A 22,379-nucleotide genomic window follows, 5' to 3' on the forward strand; every position below is an offset into this window, starting at 1 on the left:
GTAAAAATCTAAAAGGTACTAAATCAAATTCTGTAAATTAAAACGACAGTAGTTTGCCGATGTACAAATCTCACAAATCGATTAAGACCAGACAAAATAAAATGAGGGAATAGCATCAACTCAAAAAGGAGTAACTCAGAATCTATAGACTGAGGAAATCGCATGAATTCTAGAAAGAGTAAATGGGATCGTCGAAATAATATTGTGTGACAATTTCTAAAAGTACTGAATTTTCATGCAAAAACCACTAGTAATTCAGTTCTACAATGGACAGACATGATTTAGATTACTTGTTATTTATATTTTTGAAGATTATAGAATAGAATAGAAATTTTAAAGAATTTTGAATTTATTTGTTTTGACTTTCTAAAGTGATATTTTATTTCAGCCAACCCAGTCACAAATGGTCCAACAAACTCATCAACTACAACTCGACAAACTACAACTAAACTAACTACAACTCAACCAACTACTACTAAACCAACTACAACTCAACCAATTACAACTAAAACAACTACAACTCAACCAACATCAACTAAAACAACTACAACTCAACCAATTACAACTAAAACAACTACAACTAAACCAAATCCAACTCAGCCTACAGGTAAGTTAATTAATGGGATTGCTTGCTTCTACCTCTACAAATCAAGAATCTACATTTACCAATCAACCAACAGGTATGTTAATTGATGGTGTTTGTTTGATAGAAAATAAATCATTTCTTCGAGCCTTGTTGAAGTAATAGACAGATGAGAAACTGTTCATTTAAGCCGGTGAAAGGAAAATCTTAACCACCCAAGGGTACGATCAAAGTTGGAACTAGACTAGTTTGAGTAGAAGACAACAAAATTTCTCTTTTTAGATAGGTTTGGAATATTAAATCATAAATGTCCATCAAGGAAAATTTCAGTCACTAGTAGGTAATATCTTATATTTTGCATGACCTATTGAGGGGATATATCTGGGGTATGGGAAACAACTCTTACAAAGGTATTGAAGTCATTTGAGCGTTTTAACCTAGCAGTGATTGAAATAGTGATAAAGCATTTATGTTGTTTACATTTGGTTATGGGAATGATGCAGGAGTTTGAATCGACCAAACATTAAATTAAGAGAATCATTTTTTTCAAGATTAAAAAATCTAAATCTGAAAAGTAAGAAAAATTAACATTCATACATTTGAAAGGTTTACGAAAAATTGAATTGGAAAAAAGTAGATTGAATAATGAAGTTAGAAGGTTTTACTACTAATATATTGGTTGATTGTCTGTACTTAACTGTATGTCTTTGGTTTTTCAAATACAAACGGCAATGTTCTAGAAGATATGATCGAAACATCCATTCTAGTTCAATCTAATGCTAACAGATAACCTACATTAGCACAAAGTACTAGATAGTGACAAACTGTCAAAATGTCCAATTGACGGTCTGCTCGACCGATGACAGGGGCATTTTGTAGTCTTGGGTAGAGAAACCAACATTACGTATTTCAATGTAGATATGTCAATTAGTCCCAAGGGTAATCGTCCTATGCTGAGTATAACTGATTTTCTTGATAAAGTTGACTACAGTTATTGTTAAGACCATACAATTTTCATTTAAACACACAAAAATAATGTAAAAAATGAATATTGTCCAAAAAAAGGCTATGTTTAGAAGCCGAATTGTATGAAAATTATGTAAATTTCAACTGTCAAATTCAATAAAAGTTTCTGATTTTCAAAGTTGAGAAACAATAATTGTTTCGGCAATTTTTTGTTGGAATTAAACGATATTTTTTTCCGGCTAAGTTTGAAAAATAAATATGTTATCTGAACTGGCCAGTAATTTCGACTTGTTCAATAGTTTTAAACCATGTATTTACTTTTAGGCTATATCACATTTACTTTAAAGTATGTTTCTACTACACATCTTAACCATCAAGGGTATTACTGATTAGGACATGTGCAAAAACACATAATAATATATGCCTACTAGTGTTTGCGACCGTTTGTTAGTGTACCCCAAAATTGGTTATATTCAATATACCTTAAACACAAAATGCAATGGTGAATTTCAACAAGACTTTGGCAGATGGTGCATGGACCCCTACCCTTTAAATGGTGTAATTAAAAGAAAAATTAAACGAGAGGAAAATTTAGGGGTTACCAAGGCCTACACTCTTAAACAAGGTAAGATATACTTTGATATATTTGGCAAATATGCAAAACAGTCAGACACAAAAGGTTAAGATTTGACAGTGTACCAGGTTTGCCAGGAACAGTTAAAATTTAATTAATAGACATCCACGATTATGCTTCAGATTTTTTTCCTTTCAATTTTTTAAATAATGTGAACCTATCAAAAAGTTTCTTACTTTTATATCGATGAATAATGAATATAATGCTTGTTTTAGTTGGGTATTGTTAATTGTTCTTAGTAACGCGATGGATATGCATAACATATTTGCCACTGAATATTAAGCATACAACAATCAATCAATTAATCAATCAACAGCAAATTTCAATCAAGTAATATCCGTATTTTCATGCCAATACCAACGTACTGGCTACCCAACTTTTGATAACATAGGGGACTAAACATGGTTGTATAAAAACGAAAACAAATTAGAAACTTCATGACCAAAAGGTCGATAAACAGAATAACCAAGTTCACCCTTTTTTGGTGGGGTTAGCGTTGCTCAGTCTTTAGTTTCTATGTTGTTTTTTTGTGTACTGTTGTTTGTCTGTTTGTCTTTTTCTTTTTTGAGCATTTTTGCGTTGTCAGTTTATTTTCGACTTATGAGTCTGAATGTCCCTTTGGTATCTTACAACTCTTAATTATTATTCATACTAATGTCTTAATTTGTAAACAGGGAATCTTGCGAATATATTTTCTTAAGAAGTGGGTTCCTCAAAATACCCTGCCTCTTGTATATATATATATGGGACGGTTTAAATGCCAATAGTCACCCTTGCTCTGGAAGAGGGATTAGAAACACAGGACTTGAAATGATTTAAATATCACTTGTTCTTTTTTTGTGTTGCAGATTGCAGATCAGAATACATATGTGGATTTGAAGGTCAAGGGAAGTGCGTATTTGAAAATATTGATCAGGATGATTTTGACTGGGATTTTAATACTGTGAGTGTTGCATGTTTATGACAAATGAATATAACATGTATAAGATATTGGGTATGAATCAATGAGACAATAACAAAACAGAATAATACCTCATAGAATTTTTAGCAATGAAGAAATTTGTCATTATAGTGAAGTCAGTCTTATTGGTAAAACACAACTTTTTTTCTTCTAACCTTTGCTTCCTTCTGTTAGGATTAGATGTTTGCTGAGGGGCATTATAAGACATACAATTTAGAATCAATTATAACTAAGTAAATGCTTCAATTCAAATACGTTTAAATATTTGAAGAAAAAGACATGAAGTAGATTATTTGCTGCGGATTACTATCAAAGTCATCAGTATACACATGATCTGTTGAGCAGGAGATCATATTATCTTTTAGGTTCTGCACAATTTCGACTTAAGATATTTCTCTTTTATCATATTTTTATTTCAAGGGGTCAACATCTAGTTCCTCAACGGGTCCTGATAATGCCTATGAAGGTTCTGGGTATATTTACACTGAGATGTCTTCTCCACGTTCACTGGGGGACAGAGCTGTGTTGTCAACTGTTAATACAAGACTAGCCGGTGAGTAAGAAACATATTATTGATACTGAATTAACTAATGAGTAATATATGAATGGTTAGTACTACTGATAACGCATTTGGGCTATTTACCCTGTCGATGAGTTAAATATATAAACTGTTATTACTACCGATGAGTTATATATAGATGGAGACTTTGTATACTGCCTATACGTTATGTATAAACTAGATACTGCAAACGAGATACATATAGATGGTAAATACTACATATAAGTTACATAGAGACTTTAATTACGTTAGATGAGTTATATACATTGACTGTGTATGCTTCATACGAGTAATATACAAATGTTAATACTGAGATAGACTATAACTAAAAAAAATGTGGGGGTACACTAATGATACAGCAACCGAATAACAAATAGATGATATATATAGACAGTTATGCTGGCAATGAGTAATATATAGACTATAAGTACTGCAATTTTTTAAGTACAGAATCGTTAAGTCTGGATTCTGTGTAGGTATCGTAAAATCTAATTATATGTTTTACGCATGAAAATTGAGTACAGTCTAGACTGATGGAGTGCAAAGTCTGTATGGATCTGTTTAATTTCAAACTCGTTTTACATTATATATCCAGGACAAACCGAAACATCAAAATGATGAGATATCACTTCAAATACTTTTGAAATAATTTTATATATACTTTCAGGTAAAAGTACACATTGCTTACAGTTTTACCTTCATATGTATGGTGAGCCTGGTATGTTGGATGTTAAATATGGTGAAAGTGGTGCTCTTTCATCTGTGTGGTCAATGTCCGGCGACCAAGGGGATCAGTGGAAACATCATCAAGTGGAATTACCACCTAGCTTCAGCAATCCAGTGGTAAACCAATTGTTTATTTGTTTTCTTTGTATTTAAATCAATCCGGTATCGTTCGCCATCTTTGATTGTAAACTAGCAGACACAATTGGTCTAGATAATGTGCTTTAACTAATTAAGCACATGTCCTTTTAGACAGAAATGCAATTTTATTGTAGTTTTTTTTTAAATGAAGAAAATTTCTGTAATTTATCGTTTTATTGCGACAGTTTACCTATACTGAATATTGTTTTGTTTTATTCATTTTGTTCTAACGTTTAGCTTGAAAATAGCTCCATGATCCATACGTTTTAATATATTTTCGAAAAAGTCCATAAACTCCCTTAAAAGGTTTTAATGCCATATTTTTCACCTGTTATTAGAATATTGATAAAAGTAGTTACAATCTATATGCAACAGATACATTTAGTTTAAAGCAAACTTTCACATGTTATTAAAGAGGAAGTATCTACGGTTTTCACAAAAAGTTAGTTGGCAATTGTTCTCAAGAATAAAGTACATTTTTTATATAAAATACAAATGAAAGCTATTTTGATGCAAATCTATACGTTCTTTTCACGATATTTACTTTTTAATGGAGAAGTTGATTTTTTTCGGCCCGAAAAGCATTTGAAAACCTGCCCCATATTCACATTTTAATCACATTGATTGTATTTTCAATCGATAAATTCATGAAATTATAACATGTTATATTGCTACCCATGTATCATGTCAAAACTTATGGTTCGGCATTGCACAAGTCCATGCGTTATTAACACTGTTGATTGCGTCTTAACTCTTCTTCCGTTGGAGATGGTGCTTTATGTCTGTGTTATTTTGTTAGATTTCTTTCTTCTTTTTTGGAGTGGGGGAGGGGGTAGAACAAATCTAATTAGTTAGTTCCAATGTAACTGATTTGTACTGTTGTATGAATTAAGGCAACATATGTTACTAGCAATGTTCCAAAATGTCATTTTCCTTGTGATGTTTATCCAGGACAGCTCTCTGGAGACACGACATTATATAATTTTATTTTCATTTCATTACTAAAATGTAAGCCTTCATATAACAATGAGACATTGTGTTTATATATATAACAGAAAACAAGCCGCCGTACAAATTAGAAGAGTAGTTTCCCGATGTTCATTTCTAATAATTTTTTCAGAAGATTCATTTCAAGGTATGATAAAAAAAAAAAAGACAGAAGATTCAGAATTTTTACTTTCATTTTAGATCTTATTCGAAGCATCTAGAGGCTCATCATTTAAATCTGACATAGCCCTTGATTCAGTAAAACTTAGCGTTGGAGAATGTAAGTACCGACAACAGAATCGTAGGGTATCTCTGATAGATTCATATATTTCATGTCTTTTTTAGGGAATGACCCAAAGCATTTTTACGTTTTTGGCATAATGGATCATAATGAAATTCTCAAATACTTACAATCATTATTTTCTTAGATTATGGTTTTCGATATTTATTTGGTTTCATTTTTGCTAAAACAAAAGTTTTATTTATCCCTAATCTGCTATTCTTATAAGACACTGACAGGAATTCAAAGCAGTTTTCACAAATGGTTTTTTTTTAATTCAGAATGACAATTTTTTTCTTAGATTATGGTTTTCGAGATTTATTTGGTTTCATTTTAGCTAATGAAGTTCTACTTATCCCTTGACTGATATTCTTATAAAACACTGACAGGAATTAAAAGCAGTTTTCACACATGTTTATTCAGAATGAAAATTTTTTCTTAGATTATGGTTTTCGATATATTTAGTTTAATTTAAGCTTAAGAAGTTCAACTTATCCCTAATCTGCTATTCTTATATGACACTGACAGCAATTAAAAACAGTTTTCAGAAATGTTTATTCAAAATGACAATATTTTCTTAGATTATGATTTTCGAGTTTTATTTTAGCTTAAGAAGTTCCATTTATCCACAATCTGCTATTTTCATAAGCATGCATGAATTAAGAAGCAGTTTTTACAAATGTTTATTCAGAATAATAGTATGCATTATCATAGCTATTCATTTTTTTTTTTTTTTTTATAAAATCTTTTTTTCTAAATAAATCATTTAAAATAAAACAGTTATCCAGACTTTTTTTTTCTCTCTCGTTATTATGCCTGCATATATTGATCTGATGTATGTACATTAGTGTATAATAATAGGTTTCATATTGAGTTTGCAGTTCGTTCTGGTTGACCTTATTTTGGTTTGATTACGGCCATTGGACTTAGTAAACAAAAAAATAAAGATACCAAGGAGTCAATGAAAAAATCATTTCCGATAAAAACAGACAATATAAAGGTCAAAAAATAAATACGGCGAAATAAAAAACAACAATAACCAAGCATTACATAGAAACTAAAAACAGAGGAACACGAACTCAACCAAAAACTGGAGGTGAACTGAGGATAACCATTACCTGTTCCAATGACACTTGTCTTGCGTCGTGAAAGTCGTTGTAATTGTCTAGACCTTTTTGTTATTTTTGAAGACAAATCGAATTTTTTTGTCTTCTCTAACACTTTGATATTTGTAGGTCCCGCTATAAGTGCCTGTATCACAAACCCTTGTATCAATGGTGGTAGATGTAATGAGGATGGGAGTACTGCTAGATATACATGTATTTGTATGACAGGCTGGTCAGGAGATTCTTGTGATGTTAAAGGTAATGAGTATATATGTAAATGTAAGGATAATGTCAAACAACAGTGGCTTTGAGGTGTTTCTTCGTCATTCTTTTTTACTTTAAAAGATTGAGAAATATTGCATTCAAGTAGATAAAGATTAAAATTTATTAAAATTATGCAAGATACTTTTTGTAAATTTTCTTGAGAGAGAAATGTATAAAGGTGTGACATTTTATTTTGTAATATAAGGCATCAAGTAGACCATGTATGATGGGAAGAAACATGCTGTTGTTTAAATCAATTATTTGAAAACAATTATAAGGGTAAATCATTCATGGTTCAATAACCATTACAGCTAAATATACAGGTATTTGTCATTTTTGAATAGGTTGTTTTCCACTTCTTAAAAGGATTTGAAAAGGATATTCAGTCTTCAATGGTGTTGATCTTTTACAAAATAATGTAAAATCTGCTTGATTTGAAGTAACATTGATTGATCAGTCTTTTATGTCTAGTGTTAACTAGTATATATATGCATTTATTTTAAATTGATTGATGCAATGTGTTTTTCAATATCATGTAAATATGATATGGAAATATCCTGCTTAATACAAGACTAACGAACTGAGTTTGATTTTAAGCATGCTAGGACGAACGGTTAAAGGCTACAGGAAGATATTTCGCTCAACTCGCCCACATTATTTTAACTTCGAGTCGACCTAGGCTTTGCTCTTAATCTGAATGTTGTGTTCAAACACCAATTTTAAAGTATTTAGTTTGTCCTAGACGGAGACCGTAGTCACAATCTACTGCACACGTAACAGAGGACACGGACCATCTCAGTGATATTTTCAGTAAAATGAAAATAATACTTTATTAATTTCGTGCGTCCGATGCGCTTTTCTGTATTTACCGTCATCCGAAAAGCTCAAACTCAAACATTTTAAAGCCAACGATCGAAAAGGCTTAAAGACGTGAAGAAGAATATGACAAAAAGGGACCTAAAAATAGCCAAGTTCAAGGTTACTAATTGTACTTAGACTTCGCACATTTTCTAATCAGTGCAAATGTAGATCTATATCGATTGATTGTTGCTTCCTTAATGTCCAAATTGTAATTATATCATACATAATCAAGACGATAAATAGGTCTTTACTTCACAAACTATACATGATGGTCTTGAAGTATAGGTTCTGATGTTGTTTATCATCTAACTTGTTATAGTGTTCTTTTATTTGTCTTTGTAAATTATTAACCTTTACTGTTTAGTCCATTTTTTGGTAATATCTTTTTGGTGTGGCTCGGTACTTACGCATCCCGCCAATGTGTTGTTGTGGTGTGGTCATTTTTTATTTTCTTGTCTTTCATTTTTGCTTATGTACTTTGTCTATATGCCACTTTGTTTTTCTTTGTTGACATATTTGTTTGTTTTTATAGTGATTAAGATTATAACACAATGTTGACTGATGTACCCCTATTTTTGACATTTTTACTTATAATATAGATGTAAAGAGATGTGGTATGAGTGCCAATGAGACAACTTTCCATCCAAGTCAAAATAACTTAAAGTAAACCATTATAGGTCAAAGCACGGCTTTCAACACTGAGCATTGGCTCACACCGAACAGCAAGCTATAAAGGGCCCCAAAAATTATGTCCGTTTGTTTTGTTCAATGGAATTTTATGCGACTGCCATACAAGTGAGAGGTTTAGCTAGCTATAAAACTAGAATTAATCTACCATTTTCTACATAAGGAAATGCCTGTACCAAGTCAGGAATATGACAGTTGTTTTCCATTCGTTTGATATGTTTGAGCTTTTGATTTTGCCATTTGATAAGGGACTTTCCGATTTGAATTGTCGTTGGAGTTCGGTATTTTTGTTATTTTACTTTTCATTATATAAGAAGAAGAAAAAAGGGAAGTTACTAATTTTGGCTAAGATCAATTGTACATCAAATAATCCTTCATTTGTAGAAATAAAGAATAAATCAATGTACTTTAATAAAACATATTAAGGTGGTACCTAACACTACAGGGAGATAACTCTGTAAAAATCAGCTAAACGTTTTAATCACGTTTTATTGTTAAGGAAATATTAAGCTACTCAATGATCAAAATTAGTGTTTGTCAAACTGCTTTATAACCAATGAAATTTGTCTGATAAAGTGGTTGGTTCAATTTTTTTGAAATTTTTATATTTTTGTCAAAGGGTCAAAGTAAACATTTTGTCAAAATTTTAAGAAAATTAAACGAGCCAAATTAATATTAGTCAAGGTGTTGGGTACCACCTTAATAAAACATATTCAAATCAAACCTCTCACTTGCAATCGTTTATTTATATGTCGCGCAACATATCAGAAAACAGGTGCGCTGAGAGGTTTGATTTTAATCAGACTGCTTTTCATCGATCATACAGCATTAAATGACATAATTCGGCAAGTATATCAAATATCTATGAGAATACCATATTTTCTTCCACTCACGAAAATAAATGAATCTACAGTATGTATGAATAATATGAACCATAACTACATGTATCCTTCAAAAAGATATTCACACAGTAAGTATATTTTGTGTTTATGCATTCACTGTCAAAATATGTTTTGCCGACGTTCATTCTTTCTGTTTATTTAGCCAAACGGTTCCTGCAAATTTCATTTTTAGCTACAAATCTGAACAATGATCTTGAAGACATTACTTTAATGACTAGTCATGGCTTGGATGAAATAGACATTTTTTAATTTTTTTTTTAAATTTACAAAATGTACTTAGTAAATGGTATAACAGGATTTGTCTAATGTCTTTACAAGGACAAATAAGACCAAACACATTTGTTAACAACTTACAGAAGCAATATATATCCAACGTAGCTACTTACTAGATTGATGCACAGTTGAATTAAATGGTCTGTTTTGATAAAGTAAACAGACTTTAAACAAATGTTTGATTTATCAGGAAATACAAAGTATAATACTTTGTTCTTGATATATCAAGAGGTACAGGTTTGATATCTTTACAAATCTGTCAGGAAATACAAGTTTGAGATCTTTTCAATTTAATCAGGAAAACAAAGTTTGATATCTTTACAGAATTATCAGGAAATACAAGTTTGATATCTTTACAGCATGTACAGATTTTACAGAAAATACAAGTTTGATATCTTTACACATGTTACAGATTTATTAGGAAATACAAGTTTGATATCTTTACAGATTTATCAGGAAATACAAGTTTGATATTTTTACAGATTTATCAAGTTTTAGTTGTGGATTTGAGACTGATGCACCATGTATTTTCAAGAATTCATCACAGGATGATTTTGACTGGACTTGGAATTCTGTAAGTTCTTTTACAACCTGGTTAATGTTTCAAAAACGGTTATTTACATTTGATTTTAGACCAGTCATAATTTGCCGACTTTAAAGTAAGTATATTGTTCATATTTAGATCGAGTAAGCTACATTAATGGTTATCCACTTTACCTAACTAGGCACATATATACCTCTTTGTTGACAGTTTCATATCATTATATGTTTAACGATAAGATTAATCATAAAACAGTCTGCTTTGAGAAAAAAATGAGTTCTGTGCTCACTTTTACACACACGTGGAAAAGACTTTCGAAAAAATGTATGATTTATTTTCTTTCTAGGACCCATTGTAAGAAGATATTGTTGTAAATAAAATTGATATCATCAAGCCAATGTTTTTTAGTTTACTACCCCAAGTCCATATACTGGACCCGATATAGCAGCTGTAGGAACTTACTACTTATATACAGAGGCGTCAGACCCTAGAAAGTTTGGAGATAAAGCTGTTCTCACAACTGAAGCGACTAACTTACAAGGTAAGCTTTTATAGAATAAATAAAAAAGTGTCGACGCTGAGATTGATTTGAAATAAGGCTGAACTGTAAATTTTAAAATTTGATTTTTGTTCTTCTTCTTCGCCGAAACGTGACTATTTCACTCAAACGTGTCCTAAAAGTCACAAATCGCAAAAACGTGTACGTTTTTTTCCTCGCCCAAACGTATCCAAAAATTTATATCCGTATTACGTGTCCACATTTAGACACCAAAACGTCTCAAAACTTTTAGCGCTAATATGTCCTCTGTGAATCAATAATATGTAGGGCAATCAAAAACTGAAGACAAAAATATAAAGACAAACTCAAAACAAAACCGCTATAAACGGACATCACTGCAGAGTTTGATACAGTTCCAGGATATTGACAAAAAAGGAACTGAGTTACACGAATAAAATCCAAAATGGTAACATCGTAAAACTGCAGATATTATCAGAAAAGTAACAGAGAGGATAATGATTGATACATAAAATTGTTTATACAAAGGAATCTGGACGCAGTCAAACACTTAATGTTAGTCACAGAAATTGTTGCCAAACAAGAAATAACAGCCCAAGTTCTAAAGAAAAACGGTAAAGATAAATTTGATCAGGACCTCCAACGAATCACGATAGGTCTAAACATGTTTTTTTAAATGTTGGTTGCTTCACGTCCAGTTGCAAATGTTTCATGCATGTTCAGGACGATCACGATACAAAAATAATCAATGTTACGCTAGCTGTAGCCAGTAAAGATCATTTGACAGCTGTCAGTAAAGATCATTCCTACCCTCGTTTGATAACGATTCACTTTTCATAAATTGATGGACACATTTCGGCGTCCTACACAAGGTAAACATGTTTGAAGTTCAGTGATCTCATATAGACACGTTTGCGGGTTGGAAACGTTTCAGACAATGGATTTGTTTCTGACTGTAAAATATATACAAATATGTTGGTACATTCAGAGTGAAAATGGATAAAGCTGTTTTTTCAACTTGGCCTGCCAATTTTCCGTTTTAAATTTTCCTTGGAGTTTGGTATTTTTATTTTACTTTTTACAAGGTAGGCTTATCTTCAATAAATACTGTAGTGCAAGCACTGAGAGGGAATGTAGATAAATTAGATTAATTTAAAAAAAAAATATACCATGTTGTGTACTTAACCACCATAGAACAAAACGATTATATACCGTGCTGTGTAATCTTGACCATCATGGATAAAAAAAGAGTGTTAAACAATTACTTGAGTAAAGTGCATGCATGATTGTTTAGATGGGATTTACAGAAAAGAGAATAATGACCAACCATGTTAGATAATAGAGAATAATATGGTGCTACAATATAAAGAACATACAATAAATGGCACAATATTTTTTAAATAGAGAAAGAAAACATAGCCTAAAAATAAGATAAAGACGCCCCTATCACCATCGTGTTTTTTTTTTTAATAATTTTTTATCACATTTTTATTATAGGCACCTATGAAAATTAAATGCATTCAAACTATATTGTTTGGCAGTTTTTAATATTCTTGAAGATGGATATCTCACCGATAATTATAGCTTATTTCGTTATTTTAAAAAATTCCTTTGTTATTTCAGTTGGAGGTTGGTGTCTGTCCTTCCAGTACCATATGAAAGGGAGAGGTATTGGAACATTAGAAGTATTTTTTGGGGATAAAACATCCTCTTTGACAAGTATTTGGAAAAAAACTGGAGAACAACCAGATCCCGACCAATGGAAAACTTCTACTTTAGAGTTACCACAAATTACTAATCCTGTTGTAAGTATTTTTCTACAACAGAGAACTGCTACTACAGACATACCACAATTTAAGAATCATGTTGTTTTTATTCTAGTACTTTAGCTTTGAAATAGCCTTTTGTATGTATTCTCAGTTATAAGGATATTTATAGATTCGATGACTGATCCTTTCGGCCGCCTAAGGCCAATTAGAGTTACGATTCAATCTGATTACCTGCAATTGAGCAGCAAAGAAATGCTTCACCCATGGTTGACCTAATGTCAGTACTTTTCATAGCGGTATAGGTTGTCTCATTGTTGAAGGCCGTTTGGTAACCATATTTGCTTGCACACACTTCATTTGGTCTCTTATGGATAGTTGTTTCATTGGCATTCATATCATATCACCCTATTTTGTATTAATGCGTTTATGGAATGAATACAGTTAAGTTAACTGTAATTACTTTGATGATTTAAATCTACTTACGTTTGATATTTGATAAATGAAACATTAGAATTTAAATTGTAAATTTTAGTAAAGTTAAAACAACAATTTTTTTGGATGAAGCTCAAAATTGACAAAGGGTTGAACTGTAAATTGTAGCATAACATAACTATAGACGTGAAAGTGCAAGATTCTATTTATTTATTGGTATTCAAGTTGTTAGTTTGTATAATGATACAGTTTAGTTCCATGACGAGAGATAAGCAGACGCAGGTTCCCATTTTGGTATCAAGGTTGGTCTGTGTTTATTCTGATTGAAATACCAGTTATTCTGGTATCCATGACATAGCTACTGTCGGTGTTAGGTCGTAGATGAGTCTAAAATCGTAAAAGAGGGACGAAAGATTCCAGAAGGACAGTCAAATTCATAGATCGAAAACAAGCTGACAACGCCATGGCCAAAAATAAAAAGACAAACAGACAAATAATAGTACAGATGACACAACATAGAAAACTAAAGACTAAGCAACACGAACCCCACCAAAAACTGGGGGTTATCATAGGTGCTCCGGAAGGGTAAGCAGATCCTGCTCCACATGTGACACCCGTAGTGTTGCTTATGTTATTACAAATCCAGTAAATAGTCTAATTCGGTAGGTCACTTTCGTGAAAAGGGAAGGGTGTTGTAGTTACGACATAAGGAACATATCCGATATCATCTGTGAAACGGTTATTCCATAACGGTCAACCAACTCGTGAAGCATCAGCATTTTTGCCACTTTTGTTCTTCAGACGTATTATTTGAAATAATTTTTTATGTGAAATTGCATTTATAATGTATTAACAATATCTAGGGGGTATAAGACGGTTGATTTTTATACTCCATTTTAAAATTGAAATTATTTTTTTGTTTTGTTTTATTTAACCCCTTAATGCCAAAGTTTCTTTAATGATGCATTATTCTATAATGAATGCCATCCTTAATTTCTTCGTTAAATCATTCTGTTTGTTATTTTCATTGGTGCATCTTTGTCGACTACTTGCACATTTGTCTACAGCTTGATAAATATACAGCATTAAAACCGTTCACTTTTTCCACACAGTTTTTGTAACAATGTTGGTTTTTAAATTTTCAGGTTCAGAAAAGAATTTTTCATAAAAACACATTCGGATGTATCTCAGTTTAGATATAAATTTAGAAGTATATCGAATGAGTTATGAAGAAGTACTGATTTGTTGTAATTTGGGTTTTTGTCTGTAGATTTGGATACATAAGTGTTATTCTACCATGCGGAAGTTATAAAAACAGTGACGAACGTTACCAACGGACGGACGATACAAAAGGAATATTCAAACAGTGACGGACGATACCAAAGGAATATTCAAACAGTGACGGACGATACGAAAGGAATATTCAAACAGTGACGAACGATACGAAAAGAATATTTAAATAGTGACGGACGTTACCAAAGGAATATTCAAACAGTGACGGACGATACCAAAGGAATATTCAAACAGTGACGGACGATACCAAAGGAATATTCAAACAGTGACGGACGATACCAAAGGAATATTCAAATAGTGACGGACGTTCGATACCAAAGGAATATTCAAACAGTGACGGACGTTACCAAAGGAATATTTAAACAGTGACGGACGTAACCAAAGGAATATTCAAACAGTGACGGACGATACCAAAGGAATATTCAAACAGTGAAGGACGTTACCAAAGGAATATTCAAACAGTGACGGACGATACCAAAGGAACATTCAAACAGTGACGGACGATACCAAAGGAACATTCAAACAGTGACGGACGTTACCAAAGGAATAATCAAACAGTGACGGACGTAACCAAAGGAATATTCAAACGATGACGGACAATACCAGTGACGGACGATACCAAAGGAATATTCAAACAGTGACGGACGTTACCAAAGGAATATTCAAACAGTGACGGACGTTACCAAAGGAATATTCAAACAGTGACGGACGATATCAAAGGAATATTCAAACGCATCAGTCGATGACAAACTGACAACACCATGATAAAAAATGAAAAATCAAAAGACAAACAATTCTTGTAATGTCGGCAATTTCAGCTTCAAGCATTTCTCTCAGATATCCAGAGTAGTTTGTCAATTACCATGCTGTTCATTATTTTTGCTTTTGTACTGGGAACACATTTTTCGCATGAACAATCTTTACTTTGCTTCCTGATTGATGTTTCTAAGTAACTGAATGGTACCCTAATTGTTCACGTGAATTCCAATCTGATTACAGAAAAAAACAGACACTTTTCCATGCTTTGAATACAAGTACCTGATAACTCTGAGTACTGCTTTCTGTTTTCAATACCTTTCGGGATCTTCTGGTTTTGTCATAATGATACACACCTGCAAAGACTTGTAGGCATAAGTTTCATAGGCTGGTGTAATAAAGTAGAACAAGTGATTTTGGTCCTTACATGCGAAGCATGGACATACGATCTGTATATCAATCAGATTGCATGAAGTCTTTCCCGGTTTTTACCTTCGGAAACACTTTATCACTCTAATCAGAAGACATCCTGACTGTTGGTTTTCCTGTTTGAATAATATTACACTAGTCATTTTTGTGGCCCTTTATAGCTTGCTGTTCGGTGTGAGCCAAGGCTCCGTGTTGAGGGCCATACTGTGACCTATTATGTTTTACTTTAACAAATTGTGACTTTTCTCACTGGCACACATACCACATATTCTTATATCTATCTGTCATGGATGGATTAGCTAGAAAGACATATGTAGCCATTTCCTTTAAAACATTATTGCAAAAATCACTCATAAGTCAACGAACAATTTATTATAAATCGCAATTAATTTTTCAGAACAATTATAAAGTATACATGATTGCTGATGATATATATGCAAGTGATGTATGTTTTTTTACTTGAACCCGAAAGTGAGCTTGTAACAATAATGATGATTGTTAAAGAGATTCTTTACCATGTTTATGGCATAGATATATTCATTAATATTTTTTCAGATTACCATAGAAGCGAGCAGAGGTTCGTCGTACAGTGGTGACATTGCTATTGATGATCTCACCCTCAAGTCTGGCGGATGTTGTAAGTGTTACTCCGATACATAAAAATAACCTGTTTGATAAAGTTAAATCCTAGAAAAGCTTTGATTTTTTTCTGAATTATGTAAGATAAAACGAGGTTATAACACACAGGATGTAAACAGTCGAACTTCTCAATGATTATTTCAATGATATAACTGTCTTCCTTTTTCAAAAGAAGTTAAATCTAGGTAAGTTATAATAGGGAGATATTATCTGGGTAAGTTATAATAGGGAGATATTTATCATTGCTAATGAGGTAATTATCTACTTAACGACGTAGATGTTAGTAAATAACCGTACGGCCTTCATTAATGAGCAAAATCCTTGCCGCAAAGCTCTAATCCGTTCAACTTTATGAATATGCATGAAATATTTGCCACTGAATATTTCGCCAACAAAAGTCACTACACATATAACTTTCTATTTGACTTTAATGATATTAGGGGACTATATGATTGAGTTTAGATACTTTAGATGATTAAGGATGTTTTTTGTTGAAATTCAATAACATTTTAATACGAAATTGAATACATTAATGACATTGTTTTATTTCCTCCATTCAAAACGAAGTTCCAAGACAGTTCCAAATTATAGTCCTGGAATAGTAAAACAGCAATATCAGCTTTTCTTTTAGTGTTATTTTACTTTGGTTAGCTTTACAAATTCCGCTGTTCCATATTGCTCGACTTTGACAAAACGAGCATCTTCTTCGTCTACATTAATTGTTACAAAAGTTTCATATTTCACTGAGAGCAGGGCAAACTAACTGGTTCATTTCCCGGGTAGAAATATGACTTTAACTCAATTCTGTAGTTAACACATATGCAAATCCTGATGTTTTTGCTACAATGATGCGGTAATACAAACTTTCATTTTAAATGAAGCATATCATATTCTACTTGAACATTTAAATTAGTTGATTTTGTATAAACTTATATTTTAGTTGTCATAACGGTGAGTATTTATTTCGGATTGAAATAGAAAAAGAATGGAAGGGATACATTATATAGATATATCATCCTTGTACTTTGTTAATGATACAGAATGCATAAGATGGTGATATTTAAAAAAAGTGAAACATTTGAATAATTCTCAATACTATAACAATTTTTTTAAATAAGGCAAACAATAATATGACGTAGGTGCTATGGTAACTAAGAAGTTCCCGATGATTTTTGGTGCAAACGGTTTTTAGGAACATGCTTTTCAGTAAGCAGATAAATAAATAAAAAAAGAAATAGTATGCTACTCATATACAAATTTGCAGGAAGTTGTATGACTCTTTATCATGTTTTACGAAAAATACTGAGGAAAACCAATGTTTTCAAAGGTCTTTCAGTATCAAAGAGGAATAGAGCAATATCGCTTTTTATGCCATTTATGTTTTTCTTTGGGAGCATATAACACTTATTTTTTTTTTATCTTTTTTGTAGTTCCAGGAAAATAGAAGAAAAAGAAAAACCTTGAAATTAAGACTCAATGGTTATGTGATATTAACACAAAGAGCTTTCTCGACAAAAATGACTTTATGGTCATGTGATATAAACAGTTACTTATACATTATCTCTACTAACAGTTGTATGAAAAAATCCTAAATATATATATATATATTAATTGTGTAAATTAATCACAATATACTTATTATCCGCTTTATATAATTGATGTGGGAATTTCTAAAGTTTCATTGCAAAAGGATGATCAACGAAACCAAGTACTAAGCTGAAAGCAAGTGTCAACAAACTTTGGGTTGTATGTTCTTCTAAAACAATCATTATACGATTTTCAGAGTCGGGTTCGTGGTTTATAAATTTGAACATTTCTTTCTTTAAAACAACGTATACAGTGATATCAGAAAATGATGGAAATTGATTTAAATTGTCCAAAAGTTTTGTGTTTACCATGTAATTTATTAACACATATATGATATATATGTTATTGTTCTAAATGTATAATTATGTATTCAGTAACCATTAGTTATTAGAATAAAAATGATCAATCATATTTATTGTTTGTAAAAGAGAGGCGGAAGATACCAAAGAGATAGTTAAAATCATAAGTCGGAAACGAACTGAAAATGTCATGGGGGAAAAACAAAAGATGACCAAAAGACAAACAACCGTCTAACAAATACAACAAAGAAAACTAAAGAGTATGTAATCTTCACTCAATAACTTAGAAAATGTAATTTATAATGTAATTACCAATCCCTTTTCAAATGCAATTGCTGGACATTTAATTACATTTCTAAGAAAGGGCAAATGAAATTGTAAATTAATTGGATGATTTTGCAATGTGATTGAAATAAAAAACATTGTAAATGAAAATCACGCTTTATAAAATGTGTGCGTCCGAAGCGCATGTCTGGATTTACCTTCGACAGGAACACTCAAAGCTAAACGTGTGTAAGCCAGGGATGCGTAAACACGCTGCAACGTTAGGGGCTATATCATAAAAAAGGACCCTTAACAGAAAAACCAAATTAGTCTAAGGCCAACTTTGCTTGAGGGAGGTGAAGCCTTAGTTTCCTATTAATTTCTCAATTAATGAACAGAGAATTTTGAATTATTACATGTAATGGTCATATGTTGTAAAGTTATTAAACCCATATCTGATTTACCCATCTTCTGTGTGAAGGAATAATTGGATATTTGATGTGCAATTTCATAATATTTAATATCTGCTGTGTTAGCAATTTTCTTGATTGAAATTATTTTTTATACTACTGAGCATTGACTGCTTTTTTTTTTTTTCTTTTAACATTACTCAGATTCTATGTTAAAGACAAACTATAAAACCAGGTTTAATCCACCATTTTCTACATAAGAAAATGCCTGTACCAAGTCAGGAATATGACAGTTGTTATCCATTCATTTGAAGTGTTTGAGCTTTTGATTTTGCCATTTGATTACGGACTTTCCGTTTTGAATTTTTCTCGGAGTTCGGTATTTTTGTTATTTTACTTTTTTATATTTGGTGTTTGTGTTTTGTGATACTTTGAATTTTCATTACACTCATTGATATATTATCAAATTTCGGCAACAGTAGTTTACCGATGTTCAAAACTCAGAAATTGATTGAGAAGATACAAATCAAGGTAACAATTAAAAACTGAGTGAATCGTGTGACCTTCAAGCGGAGCAACACATGGTTATTCGACACTCAGGAAAATGTCAAAATAGGGAATAGGACGCAGTTGGTTAATTACAGTTAGACACAACCTTTGGTATCTAAAGATATAAGACAGCAAAAATATGTCGCTAGTGAGTTGAGACACCTGCATATCGTATCGGTATAACACTACATGATGGTGACCAGAAACCTTAAGTAGTGTGGATTTCTTTGTTGACATAGTTGATTGTTTTCACAGTGATTAAGATTAAAACACAATGATGACTGCTGTACCCGAATTTTCGACATTTTTGCCTAATGTGTCTGTTTGTTTTGCTCACACATTGTTGTCAATATAATGGGATTCTTTGCGACTGTCATACAAATGAGAGGTTTACCTAGCTATAAAATCAGGTTTAATCCACAATTTTCTACACAAGGAAATTCCTGTACCAAGTAAGGAATATGACAGGTTTTTTTCCATTCGTTTGATGTCGTTCTGATTTTGCCATTTGTTAAGGGACCTTCCGTTTTGAATTTTTCTTTTAGTTCGGTAATTTTGTTATTTTAATTTTTTTAGTCGTTTTTTCTCACAATTCTGTTGGAGCGGTCTTTATGTTAAAAGCACATCCCTGTTAATGAAATGCGTATAGTCTGCACATGCAAGATTGTGACATATTAATTAAGATATGTTATTGCCATACAACGGGATAGAAGGGTATGTTACCGCTGAGAAATGGGAAGTTGACAATTGGAAATTAAGGAGCATCCGTTTGTCATAGATTCTGGTTTAAAGTCGTCACCTGTATCAATATCAAGAAAAAGAAAAGATATGAAGGAGACCTTGTAGTTTCGGTAGTATTTTTAATCTCTTGTTCTCTGGAATATATGAGATGCAAGCACTCGCTGAAATGTGGATTGTTGAGTGACAGGACATCATCAATATATCTGAAAGTAAAATCATGGAAGGTGTCTTTTTTTGTTATTTTGTCTCTGAAAAGGTTTGGTTGAATTCTGCTTTATAAGAGTACACAAAGTCGGCAACAGGAATGAACAATTAGTACCTATCGTAAAAGATACTGTTTGTTGAAATATCAATTCATAAAACTCAACAAAGATGTTGTCGATCATAATATCAATCATTCGGTGTACAAATGTATTTGTTTTTTTCGGGAAGTGTTATTCTCCGCTAATTAAGATTTTTCATGACCTCAAACAGGGCATTTATATATATACGATTCCAATTTCCATAGAAACTACTCTATTCGTTGATTAAGAAATGATTTTTTGTCAATGTTTCACTACGATTTGGATATAATTTGCATGACATCACATGGACCCTTCTGTGTTGCTATGTTTTATTTATCACTATCTTAACTATCGTGTACGAGTTTCACCAGCCCAGTAGTCAGCACTTCTGTGTTGACATGAATTATCATTGATATGGTCATAATTATAAATTAACTGTTTACAAAACTTTACATTTTTGAAATACTAAGGCTTTTCTACCTCAGGAATACATTACCATAGCTGTATTTGGCAAAACATTTAGGAATTTTTGGTCCTCAATGCTCTTCAACTTCGTACTTTATTTGGCCTTTTTAACTTTTTTTGATTCGAGCGTCACTAATGAGCCTTTTGTAGACGAAACGCGCGTCTGGCGCAAATACAAAATTTCAATCCTTGTATCTATGATGAGTTTATTTCCATGTTTGTCCTAGCAATGGCAAATAATCGATGTAAAGAATGTAAACATAAAGAGATCAGATGAAATGCGGTATATTTTTGCAAATGAGACAACTATCCATAAGAGACCAAAGGGTGTGAATATTAGAAACAGTATGTCATCGCAAGGCTTTCAAAGATGAGCAAAATCCATACCTCATATAGTAAGCTATAAATTGTTCTGGCAATGCAAATGTTAAAAACAATTCAAACAAGCAAACCAACGGTTTTATTTATGTTTTGACCCTTAACGAAAAACAAATATGGTAGACAGCAACCAACAGCAACCACTGCATGGTAAACTTTTACTTCGGACAGGCACATACAGAATGTGACTGGTTTAAACAAAAATTGAGCGCTCAGCTTCCACTTACCTGGGCCATCGGCGTAACCACACAATACAAGAACAAGCTTCAAAAATTAATCCTGAATTGACTGTAAAATGTTGTAATTAGGTAGTAATACACAGTTAGGAAAAAAATTTAAAGCTGAAACTCATAATTTTTAACCACCCTCTTTCCATTGCTTTCTGACAAATAAGGCTTAATGTTTGTGTGTTGTATGGAAATATCATCTTCCATAGATTTATTTCCAATAATTAAAGTGGTGAAATATAATCCCTTTTGGTGTAACCCTAACAACAGTCTGCATTTATTTGATGCAAAATATTGCAAAAAGGGGTCGAAAATGTCATAAAACATGTAAAAGTCCCCAACATTTGGTCCAAAGTAGAATTTCAATCCACTAGAGTGATACCTTTTCTGAAACCATTGACATTTATCTATCAAAAGGTAAAAAAAAATCATATGCATTTCACCTCGTTTTTCCATAAAATTTAATTGAAAAGTTCGAGGGCCAAATATTTGTTGAAAAACACTACAGTAATTTCTAGACCTATGGATGTGAAAATACGGACTATCAAACAGAAAAATGGCCTATAAAACATGCAAAAAATTGTCTTGATGTTCATGTAAACCCACTTTGAAGGCTATATCATTCTTCAACTATCTAAATATCGATTTTCTTGCAGACAAACTTTAATATTTAAAAAAATTATGCCTTTTTAGTGGGAGTGGGGTGAAGTTGTAGTGCAAGTTCGATACAATATCGAGCCACATTGAGAAGTATTGATGGTCTGTTAATTTGAATATGATATTTCGCTTGTATGAGAATTTGACATTTAAACGTCAATTAAACTATAAAGTTTGGAAATAATTATTAAAATAAAGTGAATACAGTGTATTTG

The 22,379-nt window shown here is 32.0% G+C and overlaps 1 protein-coding gene across 4 annotated transcripts in view; it reads left to right on the forward strand.

Moving 5' to 3' along the window:
- The window catches only part of LOC127723031 (MAM and LDL-receptor class A domain-containing protein 2-like), an 87,844-nt gene extending 69,543 nt beyond the window's left edge, over positions 1-18,301 (forward strand). For 2 of the 4 annotated variants that reach the window (XM_052229445.1, XM_052229443.1), the window contains exons 27-37: positions 389-607; positions 3,032-3,126; positions 3,565-3,697; positions 4,371-4,546; positions 5,756-5,834; positions 7,070-7,198; positions 10,410-10,501; positions 10,877-11,009; positions 12,609-12,790; positions 16,220-16,301; positions 17,734-18,301. In XM_052229445.1, the coding sequence (XP_052085405.1) occupies positions 389-607; positions 3,032-3,126; positions 3,565-3,697; positions 4,371-4,546; positions 5,756-5,834; positions 7,070-7,198; positions 10,410-10,501; positions 10,877-11,009; positions 12,609-12,790; positions 16,220-16,301; positions 17,734-17,747 (1,334 nt within the window). In that variant the 3' untranslated portion in view covers positions 17,748-18,301. Of the gene's footprint in view, positions 1-388; positions 608-3,031; positions 3,127-3,564; positions 3,698-4,370; positions 4,547-5,755; positions 5,835-7,069; positions 7,199-10,374; positions 10,502-10,876; positions 11,010-12,608; positions 12,791-16,219; positions 16,302-17,733 lie in introns of those variants that run through there. The other 2 variants (XM_052229444.1, XR_007991809.1) reach the window with 2 other exon arrangements.
- The last annotated feature ends 4,078 nt before the right edge of the window (positions 18,302-22,379 follow it).

This window comes from Mytilus californianus, unplaced genomic scaffold (assembly GCF_021869535.1).
Source record: "Mytilus californianus isolate M0D057914Y unplaced genomic scaffold, xbMytCali1.0.p SCAF_13, whole genome shotgun sequence".
Taxonomy (NCBI): domain Eukaryota; kingdom Metazoa; phylum Mollusca; class Bivalvia; order Mytilida; family Mytilidae; genus Mytilus; species Mytilus californianus.